Source organism: Anoplophora glabripennis, unplaced genomic scaffold (assembly GCF_000390285.2).
Source record: "Anoplophora glabripennis isolate ALB-LARVAE unplaced genomic scaffold, Agla_2.0 scaffold333, whole genome shotgun sequence".
Classification (NCBI taxonomy): domain Eukaryota; kingdom Metazoa; phylum Arthropoda; class Insecta; order Coleoptera; family Cerambycidae; genus Anoplophora; species Anoplophora glabripennis.
The window spans coordinates 483,096-504,710 of record NW_019416412.1 but is presented as its reverse complement, the minus strand read 5'-3'; the positions used below and the strand labels follow the sequence as shown (position 1 = coordinate 504,710).

General features: G+C 33.6%; 2 protein-coding genes and 1 non-coding gene across 3 annotated transcripts; all 3 read right to left on the bottom strand.

The window, feature by feature from the left end:
- Positions 1–3,776: 3,776 nt before the first annotated feature.
- On the bottom strand, positions 3,777–3,849 carry Trnaa-agc. Its single transcript has one exon. It is a non-coding gene; the product is annotated as a tRNA-Ala (tRNA).
- A 4,435-nt stretch (positions 3,850–8,284) lies between these two features.
- Positions 8,285–11,042, bottom strand: LOC108913248 (coiled-coil domain-containing protein 38). The gene is made up of 5 exons (XM_018718770.1): positions 10,499–11,042; positions 9,600–10,368; positions 8,952–9,174; positions 8,605–8,770; positions 8,285–8,511 (listed from the first exon to the last, which is right to left on the bottom strand). The coding sequence occupies exons 1-5, from the start codon at positions 11,040–11,042 to the stop codon at positions 8,285–8,287; spliced, it is 1,929 nt and encodes a 642-aa protein (XP_018574286.1).
- A 1,536-nt stretch (positions 11,043–12,578) lies between these two features.
- Positions 12,579–21,615, bottom strand: LOC108913247 (cilia- and flagella-associated protein 100-like). The gene is made up of 5 exons (XM_023454482.1): positions 21,131–21,615; positions 20,188–20,961; positions 16,478–16,700; positions 16,193–16,358; positions 12,579–12,802 (listed from the first exon to the last, which is right to left on the bottom strand). The coding sequence occupies exons 1-5, from the start codon at positions 21,613–21,615 to the stop codon at positions 12,579–12,581; spliced, it is 1,872 nt and encodes a 623-aa protein (XP_023310250.1).

Below are 21,615 nucleotides of genomic sequence, written 5' to 3'. Positions count from 1 at the left end.
ACCTAACTCTAACTGCAAAGAGCTAAATTGTGATAGGTCGACATTTGATAGGCACCTACCACGAACATAAAAATTGCAATTTCTCCATAAAAACGATATTTTACGAAAAACTATTTACTTTAAATATAACAAAAACTGTAAAAGTAATAGAGAATTTAATTCTCTAACTATGATCTTTAGCATATGACTGTTATACATAAAATACCCCTAATTTTTCTCATAAAAACTATAATGTATACAAGAAACGTATAGTTACAATTAAAAAACTAAAGTTTAAATTAAATTAAAGCATTTGGCTGGGAAAAGTTGAACACACTGTATAACAGAAAATATTTTTCGTCTATTCCACGTTTTCTATTCAATACATTTTGAAGCTTTTCCCCTTTACGTGATCTTATCAAGTGTAACCTGCTGGCACACTTTCTTCCACGGTTATTTTGATTTTATTTGCATCTCGAAGATATAATAAGACGCAGGTACCTAATCATTTAAAGAGTAGAAAGTTTATTTCGTGCGGCAGTCTAAGCGTATAAATGTCAATCCATAATCACTTGTAACGTCGTTATCCACCCGACTTAATTCCAGATTAACAGCCGTGGCAGTTGTTTGACATCGAGTTTAGAACAGAAAACGACAATTTCGACATTACAGAGAAGTATGGCCACTTTCTCATTGAATTATACGTTATTCCTTTCCTGTTGCATCTTCATTCTCCTGCGTATTAATGAAACAACACGATTTCATAATGTCACATTATTTAGCTGCTTTATATTGATTGAAATGTCTAGTACATTAAAAGAAGATCCCAGATAGAACAAACCTGTTCTAAATATATCATTAGGATATCCAACCATTAATTAGCTTTTCGTCCTTTGTTTTCCTCTTAAACCCTAGTACCAAAACCAATTTTGATGTCAAATTCTGATTTACAAAGAACTATTGACCCAACTTTGTAGAATATGCCAGTAAATGTATGGAATCAAAGCTTAGTGCGATCTTAATTGATTAGGAAAAATACCATCTAAATAGAATGCTTTGACATCAGCAAAACGTAACAAATGAGTGGGAACAATTTCATCTAATTTAGCCACGTACAAATAACAAACCAGCAAAGCAGAGGAGGCAACAAAGTTAAACGCTATACGAGCCTACTTGTTTATTACAATACAATAGAAACGAGTCCTATCTCATATCACAGGCATAATACCCACTTTGTAATTTAATGGATTGTCGACTGAATTTCTGCCAACTCAAGGTCTACACTAGACGGTGTACAGTCATTACCGCAATTAGAGTTACTGTTCGTGTCACAAGATGTAAGCAGCTTTAAATATTAATGGGATTAAGTGGATGTGGTGATAGCTTGGAATTTCAGTTTGTAGTTTAGAAGTTACTCCGAGGAAAATGACAAGTCAAGTCGGACAAAGAAGGAAAGTACAGAGTGCTCAAATAAAGTCCTCTAAAGAGTGTTATTTTCTGGCACGAATCTTGTCATATACAGGGTGTCGTACGGTGATGGCCCATTAGAGTTATTTCAGAGACTACTTCGATTTGAATTTTGAAAACTTGGGATACCGGGTTTTCGGGCATGCCTTTCTCAACTAAAATAATGACGTCTACGTACCACTTCCGATTATACCGGAAGTCGCCATCAACTTGCATATTTTAAATGGAACACCCTATATATTATGGCAATTTTGGATTCTACGTGTTATTTTAGGTGGACTTTTATGAAGTTTTCCTACTCCTAAAATTAACTGTTTTCGAGATATTTAATTTTTTTCAAAAAAATGGAGAGAACATTAAAGCTTTCAATATGTAAAATCCTTCCAACTATATCACCGCGTGAATACCTCCCTAAACATAAAAGACTTGTGGGGTCAGCCGCGACAATAAATAGGCTAATATCTACCTGAACGATTCCATTCATAGTGGTATTCAGCAGAGCACTCACTGTAAATTACTATTGTTAAAAAGCGGATGTCCTGCAGATCGGAACACCGGAAGCAGGAACAATACCGGCAAACTACGAAAGGTCACGTCTGCGAACTATCTGCAAAATAGGTTTTACAGAAGCTGTTGGAAGTTTCACAAGAGCGCGTTGTGGAGCAGAAAAATCTCGGTAAAGACTCGCTGTTTTCTTTACAGCGAATTTTTTATGTATCGTTATTTCTCCTCTTTTTTTGACTTTGGTTTTGTCTTTGCAAACTTTTTATGATTTGCTTCCTTAAATGTAATCGATTTTATATCTCATTCTCTACAAGTAAATGCAATAACTGACGAAATTAAAAATCTTGTACTTGGAAAAAGTAAATAAACTTAAAGATGCTCGTACAAATATTAGCAACACTTTTCCAAGTAGTAAGTCAACGATATTCTGTCAAAAGGAAATTGCTTTGGATATTGGAAAGAAAATAAATTTATATCGCTAACAGATTCTGAACGAGGAGAAGACAAGAAGACAAAAACTTGTTATTATCCCATTTTATTCTGGAAATATATTTTTATTCGGACTTGACAGTTTTAATATCATAAAAGCTTCGAAGCTTGGATCTTTTGATAACCGTGTTTTTATGAAAGCAACAGTGAAAGAAGTTTCTCTGGAAGTACGTGTTTAAAATAATATATTGTAACATTCAGGGGGAAAGGATGGGCTTTGAAGAAATTTGAAATATGGAAAAGGGCCCTGAAATGGGGGCTGGAAAGTAGCAACCGCACAATATTGCCAAGATCATTATCACTACCCCTAAATTTTTTATATAATATTTATGTTATAAACTAAATATAAACCATGAGAGTAGAATCATATATTTATCATTATTTTTAACAATAAACTATAACAGGATTTTATAAAACTTTCTTGTATCGCAAAAATTTCTTCCTGAAAATCACTCTGTGGTATCAGGTTGGTGTAGTGTTTTATTTTCAAATTTCGATGATTTAGAACTAATATTATTTGTACTAAAAGTGGGGTGTTCCCTCCCTTGAAAATCATCTTGTGTTTTAGAATTACGACCTATACTTATATGTAAAACACCTGTATTTAAAAAAATTTTGGCAAATTAAATGAACAAAAATTAGGGTTTACGTGCATTACAGGGATTTTAGTTGGATCATGGATCATCCAGGAGCACCTCTGATTACGTACCTGCATCACGAAAGCTCTACTACCCTGAGAGAAGATGAAAGAGTAAAATTTTTTAACACAGCTCTATAATTACGGGAGAATAAAGCAGAATTAAAAGAGAGGCAATGGAGTCGTTTAATTTAATTAAGGCTTTAGGTCGAATATAGTTTCTGACTGTGGTCTTTAATCACCGCACGCAGTTGTTTAATTTTAATTACTCCCTGGAAAATTTTCCTCGGAAAATATTCCGAATGTAAACACAGCAGTTTTACAGTCTCTTGTTTTGTGCCTGCCGCAGAGGGTCATATTGTGAAATAAATATTTTCTCTCTCAATTGAATTGAATAAATCAAACCAAATATGTTAATTAACTGAAACCACCAGTTGATTTAACTTTGTCCTCTTAAATATCATCGCTAATTAGAGCGATGGAAATTGTACAGAAGGAATTTCAAGAGATGAATTTGAAAATGGCAATTAAAATACAATCCTATGAATTTAATTCATGTCGAAACTTTTAATAAAAAAATGGATCATACATTAATTTCAACTACTCTATATTATTTAGATAAAAAAATAATTCTAGTAAATGGCAAAATTTATTAAAAAAAAATTACATATATGTGTGTTCAAAAACAAAATAAAAAAGTTGGAGGCGCCGGGCATCGATCCCGGTACCTCTCGCATGCTAAGCGAGCGCTCTACCATCTGAGCTACGCCCCCCGATACAAAACTGTTTCTATTTATAATTCACCTATTTATTAAGCAATCCACTACATTTCTTGTAAGTGTATTACAAGTATATTACATATACCTAGGCACATGTAAGGCCTTTGTTTTCCTTACAAACCAGTACCAACTTCCTTTAGGCTACAGATTTTTTTTTTTTCTTCATTGGATATCAAATTTTGACAAACTAGACGTACCCAAAATAACGAAAAAGTCGTCAGTCGATAACAATTTAAATGCGAATATAAAAAAATAATTCTTATGATAGACTGTTATCTCCCTAAAAGTCCTTTTGTACATTCAAAATACGTGTATGCGAAGATATGTAGGAATTCAGGAATTCTGAATAGTTTAGTATTGATAACATTGACATATTGGGATACAAATCATATTACAATGTACATACTTTTCTGAAGCTTGGGAAATTGGAAAAAAAACATGAGTTTTCAAATTTCAACAGGACTCGCCATAGTATGTCCCGTTCAAAAATTTATGTTGAATTTTGTAAAATTGTATGTAGACAGTGCAAACAGTCCATTTGAATGATCATTCGAGATATTTGAATGTTGGTTATGGATCAAAACCTTGGGTGAGTTTTTCCATTAGCAGACTATGAAATTTAGTCATATTCGAAGAGGAAAATACTTTAAAGTAATTTGAATTAATAAGTATCATCTAAAAACAAATCGCTTTTTACTAGAACACTTGTCTTATCGTGCACATGTTCTGAAATTTATGTTAGGAAATGTTATGCTGAACTGAACAAAGACCTTATTGCTTTTTAAAACATCTTGCTTTATTTAAATAGAAAAATATGTTAAAGTAATGGTTGTTTATTATTTGCCTCTACCTTTGATTGAATAGAAAAGTGCATCATATCTCTATTTTTTAGCGAAACGTTACTTGATAAAACTGTAATATATGTAGTTAGTTATAGGAACGTTTCTTACTTTGATACACATACCTTAATTTATAAAAATTAAGTATGTCAGCGCAATATCTAAAGTGAATTATTTACGTAATATCTATTAACAAATCAATTATGCCGAAACCATCAATCATACTTATTTAAATAGATATGCCTAGAAGTATCGATAAATGTCTGTGAATAAATAGGACAGTCTCATACTATTGTTGATTAGATTTACTCACACCTAGATACGATCTAATCACTAAAGTTGCAAAATTCATAACTTTTTTATAATGTACGTGTAGTGTAATAACAACCATTTATACTTTAAAATGTTTTGCATTGTATGTTAATGATAATTTTGATTATACTTTTTAAACAAATTTAAAAACATGTTCTTATGAATTTTTAGAGCCCTAAGTATGGCACTGAATAATACAGAAACCTCTCCAAATAATTTAAAAGAAAATACACCTTTTCTTAATTTGTTATTATAATTTTTAACCTACTGAAACCCTTTGGCATTATGCCAGCAATACTATGACAAACCTTAAGTTCTAAGTAGAAAATCAAATATCATTTTTTTCCTAAAGTTATCAGTATGTAAAAAAAGTAATAGTTTTCAGTATGTAAAATATAAATAACATTATCATCGCTAAAAAATACCTGATATGAGCAAGAACATTTTTCATTTCATTTTCACAAAAAAAAATAGTAGTTACAAGTTTTTTATATACATTTTGATAGGACTAGCCGTAAATAATAACCGTAAATCAATTAAAATTAACGTAATTCAAGAGACCATTAAAAATATACTTATGGCGCCCCTAAGAATCTAACATTTATATATTAATCTGCCTACCATCCAAAAAATACGTACCTATCTATAACTGAATAAAATTAATTTACTTTAGGAAATGTAGGAAAGAAGGAGAAGGAAATTAAAGTTCAGGTGATGGATATAATATTAAATTTTCGTATAAATAATATGAACGTAACTTCTAAAATTGAACCACATACCGACAGAACAGATCTTACAGATACTATTTCTAATAACTACAAACGCCTCTGTTGCAAAAACAAACGTTTATTTGCACTGCATACCAGTATCTAAACCCTACTCAAATACGAATAGAATTTTCCAGCACGAACTACACCCCCGAGAAGCAGCTCCATTGTGTGTAGTGCTAATAAAGGCTTGCTCGTCGATGTGTGCCAAGAGAGGGATTAAGTTGTAGGTTTCACAACACAAACGTCTCTTGTATCGTAGAAAATGAACAAAAGTTCATGTAAAAGTAAGCAGTTTTCAAATGGAATTGTAAATTGATACAATTTTTTATTCAAGACCTGCTCTGTTTCCAAATAAGCAAATAGCAAAAAACGTAATTGATTTTTAGATTGCCATCTTTACCTAAATAATAGGTTGTTGGTTCTATTTCCATTTAAACAACAATACACTATTTTTTTTCATATATCAATGCGAACCTGTTTGAATTACATGAATTCGTTTTAAATAAAACAGTCTACAATATTCCTCTTCAAACTAGAGTGGTTACATCAATTTAGTTAGATTGGTTTTATTGGTATCTCTCAACATAGGTACTGAGACTTAATATATTACACAGTCCAATTTTGTATTGTAATAATTAAATTCAGTTTTGATTATTAATATTTGTTTCGAGCCCAATTTTTAATCATTGAGGTTATGTATGAACTGTACTGTCGTAGTCAAATACTGAAAATCCAGTTTCCAATTCAGTTCAAGAATAATTCCAAAACCATTCACGAGGACCAAATCCCACCAAATTTCAACGATGTTTCAAAATTTTCTCAAAGTTCCCCATTCCCAAATAGTACGAAATTCGGACTGATGTATCATAACACCATAAATCATTAAACTTAGTTACATGTCAATAACCCTTTCGAGGTAGCCACCATCACAAAATGAGTTTTTCGAAGAGGCAAAATTTCATAATTCAACAGAAAGAGCACTATAGGACCTCTACGGACCGAGCCTAGGGTGCGTTCAAACGTCAACCCTTTAGAATTAAGAAAAACATTGTAATAAATAATACTTAAGTTTTCAAACAATATTTGACAACTGAATAGTTGTAACAGTGAATATAAAAAAAACATCTTACTTTCCTCCATCCTTTCGGAAAATACATATGTGTATCATATACAGAGTTCAATTTGTGATCGTAATATACATCAGACAGAAACACACATATTTCATAACAAGTGATCGTTGAATGGCTCCGAAGAACATAAATACCTATCCATATAAATTTGAATCGATAGCTAGTGTACATTATTCGAAATATACGACTAGCGAGGATATATTTGAATGAGAAAAGTGTTGTAAATTTCATTCAATTGTAAATGTATCTTTTATTATGAATAATGTATGGATTGAATGACCAAACTGTTGCATGTCCAATGTATAACGGTTAAACATGTTACGAAATCGGTCTATTGTTTGTTGTACTGATCGTTAACCTCTAAGGAACGACTATCTATCAGGGTTTATGACAGCATCTCAACGGAATACACATAATCCTATCTAGAAGAGTCAGATGACTCTAATTAAACGCTGTGAGAATATAAGCACTGTTATTATTACTATTTACAAATATTGTTTGTTTACAATTTTTTCTTTTTTGCTTACTATACAAGTATTTGTAACTCGTTACAGATCTGTAACAATATTTTTTCACGTCTGAAGATGAACATCACAACGTTCTTTGATTAGTTTTTCTTGTTCAGTATTGTTACATTGTAATAAAAAAAAATTCAATTTTCTCGAAAACCTTCTTTATTACAGTTTTTCAATTTACCGTCACTTATGGGGTCAAGATAATTTTTGTCGAGGTCACTATGATAAAGTAACATCAACAAATCATTTTCAAAATGCTTCATTGATTCCTAGTACGTTTATGTTAATTTTAGTCAAAGAGCACCAAAGTTTGTAAGTCAGCTTAAAGTTGTAGTTGTTGGAAAATTTACTGTAAAAATGAACTGTTTATCACAAATAATCTTCCTGAACGGAACCTATTTAAATAACAGTACAACAGATTAATTTCATAATAATGGCATATTATTTATTAGATAATTAGTAGCTTGTTGAATATGAGATGTGTTAGAAGATAATAATAATTGATAGCCGTTATAAAAATCAAGAATTATTCTACTCGTTTATCAAAAAGCCGCCCTCATTATATAAACAGATAGGCAGACAATAAAGAAACAATATAAAGCAATGACTATCATGTAATTCACCAAACTTCATTAAGCAAAATGTCAAAAATGTAATTTTGCTGGTGATAGTAATGTACAAATAAAACAAATCTATATTATTATATTCATGTAGCTATATTTTCATTAGTTTTATGCAGCAAATAAAATAATCTGGAGTTAGTTCTATATTTTATTTAAAAAAATGAACATAAATATAAATAAAGTACATATAAACCTACAAAAAAAAATATAAATTAAAATATATTTTTTTTTAAATAGCATCTAGGTATCCTCCAAACTATTTTCCAAAGACGACTTTTTAGGTATTATCGATAGCTTCTTCTCTACTGAATCTGAAGATGTGTCTATTCCATACTCCTTAGGATCGTCCTTGAAAAAACAGAACTGGGTGAAATATTCCAGATAATCCTTTTCCCTTTCAGTCAAAGAGCGTGGAGGCGGTTGTACTCTCTTTGGGGGGTTTACTGGAGGAGTCCGCTTTTTCAGTTCTGAAAAATTTATTGATCAAAATTCAAAGGCGATAAGAAACCACTATTTATTTCCTAATTTTGTTTACATCCTATCTTCATTTAAAACCTTACCTCTTTGCGTTCTTCTTTGCTCTGGAGGATCATATGCTCTTCTTATGTTATTCGTAATTCTTTCCAATTCATCATACTGTTTAGCTGCTCTTTCCGCCAATCTCATCATCATAATCTCTTCCTCATAGTAAGAGCCTTCCAATGATGCCAGTTCTTTACTAGGTATCTACAAAAATTATTTCTTACGGCAGCAACAATCAAACTGGATATTTGTTTGTACACATCTCATTACTTAAGTTCTTTTATAAAGACGTAGCTGGATGAAATGTGTACCAATAATTTGTAAAATTATTTTATCTTAACACCAACAAGAAGTAATATAGTAAACAATTATACAAATTATATACCATATCGAAGAAGAGCAGTTCCCGTCTGTATAACTCCTCGACCGCTTTCATCATTTCTACAATGTTGATGTTTGCATCATTTGGACCTATTCTATTCTCATAAACATCCTCGACTATCACTTGCAAGTTGAGAACATCCTCTTCTACTATTAGGTTCTTGAATTCGTTTTCGATGAGATTTGTTGCAAGTTCCTCCAGATATTTGACGCGGTTTTCTTCCCACCTAAATTCATCCAACAAGGAATTAGTTGGTACATAGGCATGTCTTAGGGTATTATTATTACACAGATTTCTATATCTTGAAACTAGAACTATACAGTATTGAGTATTCCCAAAAAGCTTATAAAAATATGCCCTACATTTGTAAAAAATAGTTAAAACCAAGAAAAGAGGATTATTATTATCATGGCTCTTTCTAAGAATTGGTTTACGAGATATTGCAAGTTTATTAAATAGCTAAGCGACATCTACTTCTTTAAAATATCTACTTTTGTAAAGCGATAAACCAAACTTTACAAAAAATACATTTGGACAGTATAAATTCGCACAAAAAGCAACAACCAAAAACTGGCATTTTGCTTATCCTAACTGTTATTAATCGTTTAATCGTAGATTCATCAATAGTGGCTTCAGTGAAATGATACTTACAATATCCCTCCCTCCAAAACGTCAACAATTTCTTGCAAGTTCTTGATTTCCTTATCGAATGCTTTCACAGCTGACTTCATATTATCCTTTATGCCCTCCAATGGCCGAGCCAACTGTTCGGTGTGTAACAAGGAATTCAGATTCTGCATTTCCATGAACCTGAAAACGTCCATGAGCTCCTCAGGCTTAGTAAAATAGAGCAGCGGAGGCGCGTCATCAACAGTCTCTTCCATAAACTCATCTACAATGTCCTGCAGAGAGATTCCCTTTGTTAAAATTGACTTTCGGTAGAGCCCAGCCATGAATTCGTCAGTAGGGTCCTGCGGCTTATAGATGCTGGTCCTACGTTGGCTCAATTTCTGCTCCGTTTTCCACGACAAGGGGCTGACGGCGTACAAGAATTTCTGGTAAGTTTTGCACATCCTCCATTTGTCCTCTACATTAAATAATGAAGAGTTTAGGGCGGCATGCTTTTGGGCAACTGCGTTGTGCTCGAGGTACTTGTTGAATGTGATTTTGGACACCTCGTCCGATTCTCGCAAAAGCCTCATCGCAGAGGAATGGTCTTCGAGCAAGAAGTTTTCGAATGTGTCTACATAAGATTGTAAATTTTCTTTGACGACGTCTATTATGGTTTGTTCCAGTAGTAGTGTTTCATCTATCAGTGCTATGTCGTCTTCGCGGTACCCAATTACAATTTTTGTCCGCAGAGAGTCTCGAACTGTTTCGATGTATTCCCTTATGTCTAGCTTCTCTGGAATGGGTCTACCTGCAGTAAATAGATGCCATAGACATATTTTGTAAATATTTATCTAATTATTATTATTATTATTATTTTGATGATTGAAATATCCTAATAAACGTAAAGATAGATTACTATGGTTACTAATAGAACTTACCCTGAATTATTTTGAAATAGTTCGGGTTAATATCAGTAACAGTTCTCATGCCCTCCGCAGGAGTTTCCTCCACGTACAGTCGCTTCAGCAAGTCCAACTTCTGTTTTTCCTTGTAGCTGGTCCTATTGAAGTATTTATCTTGCAACTCTTCAATTCTTCTGTCGTTTCTCCATGCCTTAGTCATAACACTATGAGCAAATATCTCCATGTCTTTGGGATAGGAAAACGGCGACCGTTCTTTTTCCAAATGTCTGGCATTTTTTTCATTCACTGCCACGCCAGCGGTCAAATACCTCTTTTTCACGGGATGTTTGGTTTTCAGTATCTGCTTTATAGGTTTCTTATGTTTCACTACGGCTTTCCACGGTACCAGTGGTGGTGGGTCATTCTGTGGTATGACTGAACTCTCATCTTTTATAGGAAGTTGATCTGGTGGAGTAGATGTTGAAAGGACGGGGTATTCTGAAGAGAATTGCTCAGACATTACAGACGTCACAGCGCGAGTGCCGCCTACTGAAAATAGAACAGCGGGAGTTTTATCCATATCACCATGGTAAACTGTTTAATCGCGAAGCGACGATGTTTGCAGTTCAGAAGTCAACTTCCTGCATATAGTCCAGTCAATTGACCATTTTCCCTTATAATTTTGCCAAACAACACCGATTTTCATAAAAATTTGGATTTAGGTTCTATTTACCCTCTACTTCAAAGTTGACCTTGCACCGGGTGTTGCTTTTACCCTGGGGGTGAAAAATGTTTCGTTGAAAATAACTCCGGGAATGGATATATTGACTAATTCTAAACAACTTTCGTTCTATAAAATTTGTTCTGAACGTCAATACTTTTCGACTTATTCGCGAGTGAAGATGTAAGTTTTTTACCTAAAAACTTTTGCAATAAAAAAAAGTTTCGTTATAAAAATAAAAAAATTAAAATCCATATAAAAATATAATTCTTATTTTCCCTATTTTTGATTGCAAATTTTAATCAGCAGGGTTTTTTTTAAGGTTTGATAAAATAAATACATTACATTTTAAATAATAAAAAGATTGTATTATATTTTGAACCAAAAATTTTTAACTATAATTGTTCGATTTTTTTGCAAGGTTTTTATAAGGGTTGAATCTTATAAATAAATAATAAAAAACTGAAACAGTAAAGAAATTTTAATTTAATGTCACTATATGATTAAATTATTCCAAGTTGCTGAATAATATTTTTCAACATTATTTTTTAATGATTAATGATTACTGTAATAGGGGGTGGTTTTTCATCATAATTATTTATTTAAAGATGATTTCAACATATTACACGCTCGAATCTACAACTCTATAATTATTTTCGAATAGGGGTAGTTTTCACCCCTAAAAAAATAAAAAGGAACCCCCGGCACTGTGTCAACTTTGAAGTAGAGGGTAAGTAGAACGTAAATCCAAATTTTGGTGCAAATCGGTGCTGTTTGGGAAAATTATACAGTAACGCCGTATTTTGCCTTCAATAATAATAATAATATCTCTACTCCTCATTCTAACTACGAAAATTAGCCCAGAAGTCGGAGACTTGTGCGAGAGAGGAGGCGGCATATTATTATTACTCAGGCCGCATTTGCGTCCAGGAACGAGTTATGTTGGTAGGCGCTAACCACCATTCAGTGCAGGAATGAGGGAAACCTGGAAAACTTCATTAATTAGGGGATTGGTCAAATGCCAACCGGTGTCAATCTCTCACATTGACCCAAGCCAACATTCTTCCACCCTACCATACCTACACATAGAGTGCCAATCCTCCGTACAAGTATAGCTACTCTACAGTCTACCGGCCGCGGGATTCGAAACCCGGGCAGATCGACACATCGAAGTACTGACGCCTTAAACCGTGCGGCTATCGACCGGGTTTCAATGACTGGACTAATATGTTATTTACTATGTTGCTTATTAATAATGAACTGTTGAAACTAAACTCGATAAATTCCTGAAATGTAGCAGCGTGTATGATTTATTAAAAAAGTACTTAAATGGGCATTTAGTTATATCAATTTTATTTAAATTATTTGGTTACAATGTGTATCTGATTGGTTAACTCACTCAAAAGTCACATTTTTAGCTGCTTCCTCCGCGAGCTTTTTTGTTTTATTATTTGTCGCATCTTGTGAAAAGCGTTGAATTCCGTAGTTGCCAGGATTATCTGTATATTCACAGAACTCTGTAAAAAATTCAAGGAATTCTCCTTCTTCTGCAGTTAAATGAAGGGGTGGTTCCTCTTCCTTGAGGGGCTGTTTTAGTGGGGGGCTTCTGTTCTTAGGCCCTAAAAATTAAATTGATTTTGTTACTTATTAACTGTCACTATACTATAGTATTACTCTAGTGTTGATTTGATTAGTGTCGTCAAGGTCATAAATACAGGGTGTCCCAAAAGTGACGCCCGTCCTTCTGGGTTTTGATTAAGGGGACAAAAACAAATCGAAAATCAAGAATGGAAAATTTTAAGATTGTTTTTCTTTGTTGAGTTATTCCAAAAAATTATTTTAAAAAACTAGAAATAAACATTTGGGCTGGGTTATTAAATAATTATGTAGTTCACAGCGATATTTACTGCAACTGTATGTTTTTAAATGAAAACTTACTATTGCCATTGCTGGATGACGTTCCGTTTGCAGTTAGACTAAATTATTGGTTTCAACATGATGGAGCTCCATCACATTATGGTTTGTGAGTATGAAATTATCTGAATCAAAACTTCCCAGACAGATGAATTAGAAGAGGTGGATCCATAGCATGGCCTCTTAGGTCGTTAGATCTGAATCCCCTAGATTTTTTGGGGTTATTTAAAAGAAAATATTTACAGCAAACCTGTGTAAATCCAGAAAATGTAGTAGCCTGTATACACGCTCCTGTAGCATTAATAGACCAACAGATGCTACAAAGGGTTCAAGCTTCAATGTTGAATCATGCCTATCTTTGTCTTAGAGTAGAAGGCAACTTATTTGAGCACCTTTTGTAAAAACATTTTCTATTTATTTAAGGACGTTATGGTTTTTTTCCTCTCCATTTTATAAAATTGTTTTATTATTAAAATGTTTTCTCTGTCCTTTTCGGGTTAAAATTATTCTTTACACCCAGGTACAACCGATAATCGGAAACTATACTTACCTACTGTTGGTTATAAATTATTTGTCTTGGTCCCCATAAGCATATACCTCAGTTTTGGGACGAAAAAATTGGATTTTCACTACTTTAGTTTTTTGAATAACTCAACAAAGAAAAACAATCTGAAAATTTTCCATTCTTGATTTTCGATTTGTTTTTGTCTCTTCCCGTTTCAGTTTCATTATAGACTTTGTATCTGGCTTTAACTGTTCAGTTCAATGTAAAACGAAGACGAATAGAATTAAAATCGTATTTAACTATTTTATTCTACTACCACTATACAGGGTGTAACTAAATAAGTGTAAAACGCTCATCGAAAAAAAGATAGGATCTTTCATATAAAGAAACTTCATTGGAGCATCCCTTGTTAAGATACAGCCCCGTAAAGGGGGTACATAAAATTTGTTTAACAATTTATTTGTTTAACAATTTTTTTGTTACAATATTGAAATTAACCTGACATTTTCTACTACCAAAAAGACACTTAGCCAGTAATTTATTTGGTTTACCCCATGGTTGTAAGGGGTGGAAAACGCAACCCCTAAAATTTATTTCCAACGTAATTTTTTGTCTTATTATTTTTTTACCATTTAAAAATTTATTTCCGATAGCCTGTTTCATTCTAAAAAAAAATGTCTCTTGAATTTTTTGCCCAAATTAAACCAGTTCGCAGCAAAAAATTATTTTACGAACAAGATACATATCGCCATAAAACGAAAATACGAAACTAATTTATCTAGTAGGCCGCCATTAGCGATACTGACAATTAAATTGGAATCAAGCTGTCAGTTTGTAAATTTTTGAAATTGAAGTAATACTAATTGTGTATTGTTCTGTTCTTAATTTGTTACTTTAATAATTCACTTGTTATTAAAATGGCATACACAAATGAGGAAATGGCTGATATGCATTACGTTTACGGTCTGTCGCAGGGGAATGGGTTAGAAGCTTCTACAAGATATGCTGAAATGTATCCTCAACGGCAGCATCCTTCACATAGAATATTTGTCTGACTTCATCAACGATTACGTGAATATGGTTCATTCAACAAAAGAACGCAGGATTGTGGTCGCCATCGAGAAGTAAGAACACCACAGCTTGAGGCAGCAGTACTTAATTTGATAGAAGAACAACCTACTACCAGTACTAGAAAGATTGCTTTCCAGCTAAATGTTGATCATATGACGGTATTTCGAATTTTAAAGGAACATCTCTTATACCCTTACCATCTGCAACGAGTACAGGCACTGTTACCGCGAGACTTTCCGAACCGTCTTGAATTTTGCAATTGGATGCTGGAAATGATTAGAAGAAATCGTGACTTTCTGAAGACGATCGAATTCACAGACGAATGTAGTTTTTCTCGGGACAAGATTATTAATTTTCATAATTACCACATATGGGCTGATGAAAACCATCACGCTATTGTCGAAACTAACCATCAAGAACAGTTTTCTCTTAAGGTGTGGGTCGGAGTTATTGGGGATTATTTAATTGGGCCTCATTTTCTACCTCCTCGATTAAATGGTGAGGCATACGTTCAATTTTTAAGAAAAGTGCATCCCCCCGTACTGCTGGAGGAAGTTCCTTTGGGCGTCAGAAGGGATATGGTTTTTATGCATGATGGGGCTCCCGCCCATTTTAGTCAAGTAGCACGTCAGCATTTAACTGAAACATATGCAAATCAGTGGATAGGTCGAGGAGGACCACAGAATTGGCCCGCTCGATCCCCGGATCTCAATCCTCTGGATTTGTCTACTTGGGGCCATTTGCAGCATTTGGTTTATCGTACTCCTGTTCGCGATGTAGAGGACTTAAGAAACCGCATTATCGATGCGTGCAGGGTAATTAGAGAGACTCCAGGAATATTTGAGCGAATACGTGGCTCAATGCGCCGACGTCTAGACGCATGCGTAATGTCTGAAGGTAGACATATTGAACATTTACTATGATTTCTACATGTTGTATGTTTTGTTATTATTAAATTAGTTTTGATTATTCCCCTTTAATCATTTAATGCAGGTAGTAACTACAAAATAACAGTAAATCCAGTCCGCATTTATGACGATGTATCTCTGTAGTTGTTCGTAAAATAATTTTTTACTGCGAACTGGTTTAATTTGGGCAAAAAATTCAAGAGACATTTTTTTTTAGAATGAAACAGGCTATCGGAAATAATTTTTTAAATGGTAAAAAAATAATAAGACAAAAAATTACGTTGGAAATAAATTTTAGGGGTTGCGTTTTCCACCCCTTACTACCATGGGGTAAACCAAATAAATTACTGGCTAAGTGTCTTTTTGGTAGTAGAAAATGTCAGGTTAATTTCAATATTGTAACTTGTTTAGTGCTTGTGAAAAAAATTGTTAAACAAATTTTATGTACCCCCTTTAAGGGGCTGTATCTTAACAAGGGATGCTCCAATGAAGTTTCTTTATATGAAAGATCCTATCTTTTTTTCGATGAGGAATCACCCCCTTAAATGTTTTACACTTATTTAGTTACACCCTGTATTATCTGCGGCTTCGTGAAAGAAAAAGACTATTACTTCTTATAAAAGCAGTTCCTGCTGGAGGCGTGTAAGCCTTGTTCAAGTTCACAGTGATTTTCTCCAATTCGTCGTGTTGTTTGCTAGCCCTTTCCGCCAATTTCATCACCAACATTTCTTCTTTATAGTAGCTGCCTTCCAGCTGCGCAACTTGTACGCTAGGCACCTGTAATTTCAGTTTTATGTGTATTTATTTTAACTTCAGAACAACAGGATACATTTAAAATAAAGAATTACTATTTGGATTTGGACTAAGTTGTACTGGTTCAAGTAACATTGTGCTACCTTGTCCATCAAGAGCAGTTCATGTCTATAGCTTTCCTCAACGGCCTTCATCATTTCCCAGAGGCTGAGGTTTGCGTCATTCGGTCCCAATATAGCTTCATAGATATCCTCAACAAAAACGTGCAAATTAAGAATACTTTCGTCTATAATCACGTTTTTCAACTCCGTTTTGATTAGCTTCACTGCAAGTTCCTCGAGGTATATTACGCGTTGTTCCTCCCATCTAAGACATTAATAATTAATTAAATTTTTTTTATATTTCCGCGAATTTGTTAAAAAATAAAGGACCCCGCACAAACTTTATGGAAAATGGCTTTCGATCAAAATGGCTGAAATTTAAATATGATGTAGCTCTCACCTTCCTAAGCAAAAGTTATCATGGGCCCAAGGCGATCCTATGTGTTTTTTAAAAAGAAAAGTTCCTATAAACATATGTCGTAGAAGGCTTCGTTTCCGAGATACGGGGTGTTGAATATATTTTTTTTCCTCAAATATTCATTATAACTTATAAACGAATGCTTAGATTTTTTCATGTTTGGAAGATAATGTCTATTAATTAAGGGCATAAAACAAGCGATAAAAATGTTCAAAAACTTGCACAGTGGCGGAGTGTGCTCAACCTCTTTCTTAAACAGAACTTCTACGCCAATGACTATTTTAAAAAAAACTGTTATTTTCATTATCTACATATAGTTTAACAAAAATAATGTCCATTCTTCTGTCTCGAAATTCCTGTGCGTTTCCGAGATATTTTGATTTTTAGTGTTTGTTGTGGTACTAAATTAAGTAATTTATTTATTATCAATTATCGGCTAAATATTTATAGGACAACCATTATAGCTTTTTTCAGGAGAAAAATACTATTAGAAGTTTCTCTGCGGAATATTGTTCAGAAACATGTTATAAACAAAATATCAAAAAATCAACTCGAGACTAGTTGGGAAACTTAGTTAAAACAATGGTCAAAATCATGGGAAAGTTGTTTTTTGACTGGCGTAAAAAAACTGTTATTCATAGAGAAAAAAAGGTTTATACAAAAAAGGTAGGTATTAAATAAATCTGTAAAATAAGACAAGTCCGATTAAATTCCGATAATTTGTTTATGCGCAAGAGCTCAAAAATGGTCGAAATTGTCCGCTTTTTTCAATTGCTAATAATTAATGCAATTTTCATCGCAGACACTTGTAATTCAGGATTTTTTAAGCTTTTTGCACCCTTAATAAGTGGTAAAAATTTCAGCCCAAAAACTTCATTAGCTTGGCGTTGGCGGAATTTGTTATCTAAGAAGATGCTATTTTCAATTCATTTTTCCCAAGCTCACAGGCGTTGTAGGGTTTCGATCATTAGTTGTTTTTGTACCTAAATAGTTGTATTGACATATGCATTTACTGATAATTTAATTTTTCAAATTTAATTTGTTTAAAAATGACTGAAAAAATGTTAATATTTATTACATCGTTAAGCGCGCATGCTAAGCCTCGCCTTCCCCACTCGTTCGCTAGACCAAGTAATAGAACGCATCGCCGCTATCTTCTTTTTCGAAATTAAATAGTTGAATTCACCTTAATGTTAATGTAGGACATGAAAATATAGCTCTTAATGTATACTCTCTCCAAATTTCGGCTCTTAATATTAATAATTAAGGTCACTGCGATTAAATAAATAAAAAAAATTATCTCAGCTTCTAATCAACTTACAACAACGATTTTTTTTTAAATTCGAAGAAAACTAAAGTAAAGAGGTTACTATTTTATTTTATAATAATTACCTATCTTAACAATTTAATAAATATTAACATTTTTTCAGTCAATTTTAAACAAATTAAATTTGAAAAACTAAATTCTCAGTAAATGCCTATGTCAATACAACTATTTAGGTACAAAAACAACTAATGATCGAAACCCTACAACGCCTGTGAGCTTGGGAAAAATGAATTGAAAATAGCATCTTCTTAGATAACAAATTCCGCCAACGCCAAGCTAATGAAGTTTTTGGGCTGAAATTTTTACCACTTATTAAGGGTGCAAAAAGCTTAAAAAATCCTGAATTACAAGTGTCTGCGATGAAAATTGCATTAATTATTAGCAATTGAAAAAAACGGCAATTTTCGACCATTTTTGAGCTCTTGTGCATAAACAAATTATCGGAATTTAATCGGACTTTTTTCATTTTATAGGCTTATTTAATACCTACCTTTTTTGTATAAACTTTTTTTCGCTATGAATAATAGCTTTTTTACGTGAGTCAAAAAACCACTTTTCCATAACTTTGACCACTGTTAAAACAAAGTTTCCCAACTAGCCTCGAGTTGATTTTTTGATATTTTATTTATAACAGGTTTCCGAACAATATTCCGTAGAGAAACTTCTAATAGTATTTTTTTCCCGAAACAGGCTCTTTCATGTCTATAATGACTGGGGTATTAATTCTTTCAACGAAACCTACCTAAATATGGTTTGTTAAGGATTTTAAAACGCCGAAATCTCTTATTCTTTATCTCTTTCCAATGTAGTCAAAATAAATATTTATTATATCAAGCCATACTCAAATACAAGACTTTTATAAGTTGATATCTGTTACATTACATACATACAATACATTATTGTGCAGTTGCCAAAAAGTTGTAAGAAGTTGTTAATTAAGTATTGTTATAAATTCAAAAAATTTCTTCATAAACATTAACATCAATGTTCATTCAATGTTTTTTTTTTGTAATTTAGTTGCAGTACATTAGTATTTACGCAGCACATAATAAATATAAGGATTGTTAAAATTAGCGTATTAAACAGATTTCAACTTATAAAAGTCTTATATTTGAGTATGGCTTGATATAACAAACATTTATTTTGACTACATTAGAAAGAGATAAAGAATAAGAGATTTCAGCTTTTTAGAATCCTTAACAAACTATATTTCGGTAGGTTTCGTTGAAAGAATTAAATATTTAGCCCATAATTGATAATAAATAAATTAATTTAGTATCACATCAAACAATAAAAATCAAAATAACTCGGAAACGCACAGGAATTTAAAAACAGAAGAAGGGACATTATTTTTGTTAAACTGTATGTAGATAATGAAAATAACAGTTTTTTTTTAAAATAGTCATTGGCGTAGAAGTTCCGTTTAAGAAAGGGTTTGAGCACCCCCTCCACTCCGCCACTGTGCAAGTTTTTGAACATTCTTATCGCTTGTTTTATGCCCCTTAATTAATAGGCATTATCCCCGAAACATGAAAAAAATCTAAGCATTCGTTTATGTTATAATGAAAATTCGGGAAAAAATAATTATACTCGTATTCAACACCCCATCTCGGAAACGAAGCCTTCTACGACATATGTTTATAGAAACTTTTCTTTTTAGAAACATGTGTTCTATCTCCTGTTAAAGTTTGTTTTCAAAAAACTGATTCACCCTGTATATACGGAGAAAGGGAGATATACATACACCTATCCTGCACTTCATCAGCACCGTGCTATGAAACCGTTAGCTTCAAAGCTCTATACATATCTTTAAACCTACACATAGGATCGCTTTGGGCCCACGACAACTTTTGCTCAGGAAGGTGAGAGCTATATCATATTTCAATTTTAGCCATTTTGACCGAAAGCCATTTTCCATAAGGTTTGTGCGGGGTCCTTTTTCGTTGCTAAGAAGGACATAGACGAAACTTTTGTTTGACCACATCCCAGTCCCTCAGTGATACTTACGATATACCCCCTTCCAACTGTTCAATGATTTCTTCTAATTTTTTTATTTGGTTATCGAATAACGTCACCGCTGTTTTCATGCCCTCCTTGACGTTCTCCAATGGCACAGCCAGCCCTTCAGAGTGAAGTAACGAGTTGAGATTTTGCATTTCAATGAATTTAAGAACATCCAGCAGCTGCTCCGGCTCAGTAAAATATAACGCCGCATCCTTTTCGCCAGCAATCTCCTCTCTGAATTCCTGTATAATATCTTGCAACGATAAGCCTCTTTCTGCGAGAGACAATCGGTAATTCGCATATATGTCGGACGCATCCCCAGGTCTCTGCTGCAACATGTAAATACTGGTTCTTCTATTTTTCGGACAGTCCTGCTCCATCCTCCACGTCAGAGGACTGACGGCGTACAAAAATTTCTGGTAAGTTTTGCACTGCTTCCATTTCTGTTCCACATTGTACAGGGAAGAGTGCAGGTTTGCAAATTTCTTAGCCACTGCATTGTGCTCCATGTATTTAGCATACCCCGCAGTTGCCGATGTTTCGGACTGCTGTAAAAGATTCATAGCCGTCCTGTGGTCGATGATTAAAAATTGCTCGAAAATGTTTATATATTGCTGTAAGTTTTCTCTTATAGTGTCTATTACTTTTTGTTCTAGCTTCAACTCTTCGTCTATCAGCAGTATGTCATCTTCTCTGAAACCAGTCACAATTTTCGTCCTCAGGGATTCCCTAACTGTTTGGATGTACTCCCTGATGTCTAGTTTGTTACGAATAGGCCTACCTGAAACGTTTAAAGTCAACCATAAAAGCCACTGAGGGTGAAATTTGATATATATGTCTTACTTTAATAGAGTCTTGATTAAATGATACTACTACAAAATAATTAACTGACAAAGATGCAAACGCACGGAAAAAGTTTCTGGAGTTTCAATTCAACCACTTGTACTTGCCTCCAACTACAGTGTAATAATTTGGATCCATATTGAGCACCGTCTTCCCTTCTGTTATAACAGGTTTCTCCACATAAAGTCGATTCAACGAATCTCTCTTCTGTCTGCCTCTATAGTTCGGTCTATTATGAACCTTGTTCTGCAACTCCCGAATCCTCTTGTCATCCCTCCAGGCTTTGGTCATAACTGCGTGCGCAAACAACTCTATATCCCTGGGGTATTCAAAAGGAGATATTTCCTTCTTGAAATCTCTGGCAATGTTGTCAGTGGCCGTTTTGCTTGAAGTGAAATATCTGGGGATGATCGACTGTTTCGGCTTCAGAACGTCGTTTAGTTTTGTGGATCTTCGTTGTTTAATTGTTGACCCTCTCAGCGAGTGGACCTTATGTAGTGGCTCGTCCGACTCTGTGGAGCAACTTTCCGTTATTATGGGCAACTGATCAGGCAGGGATACTTCTTCTTCGCTGACCTCTTCTGACAT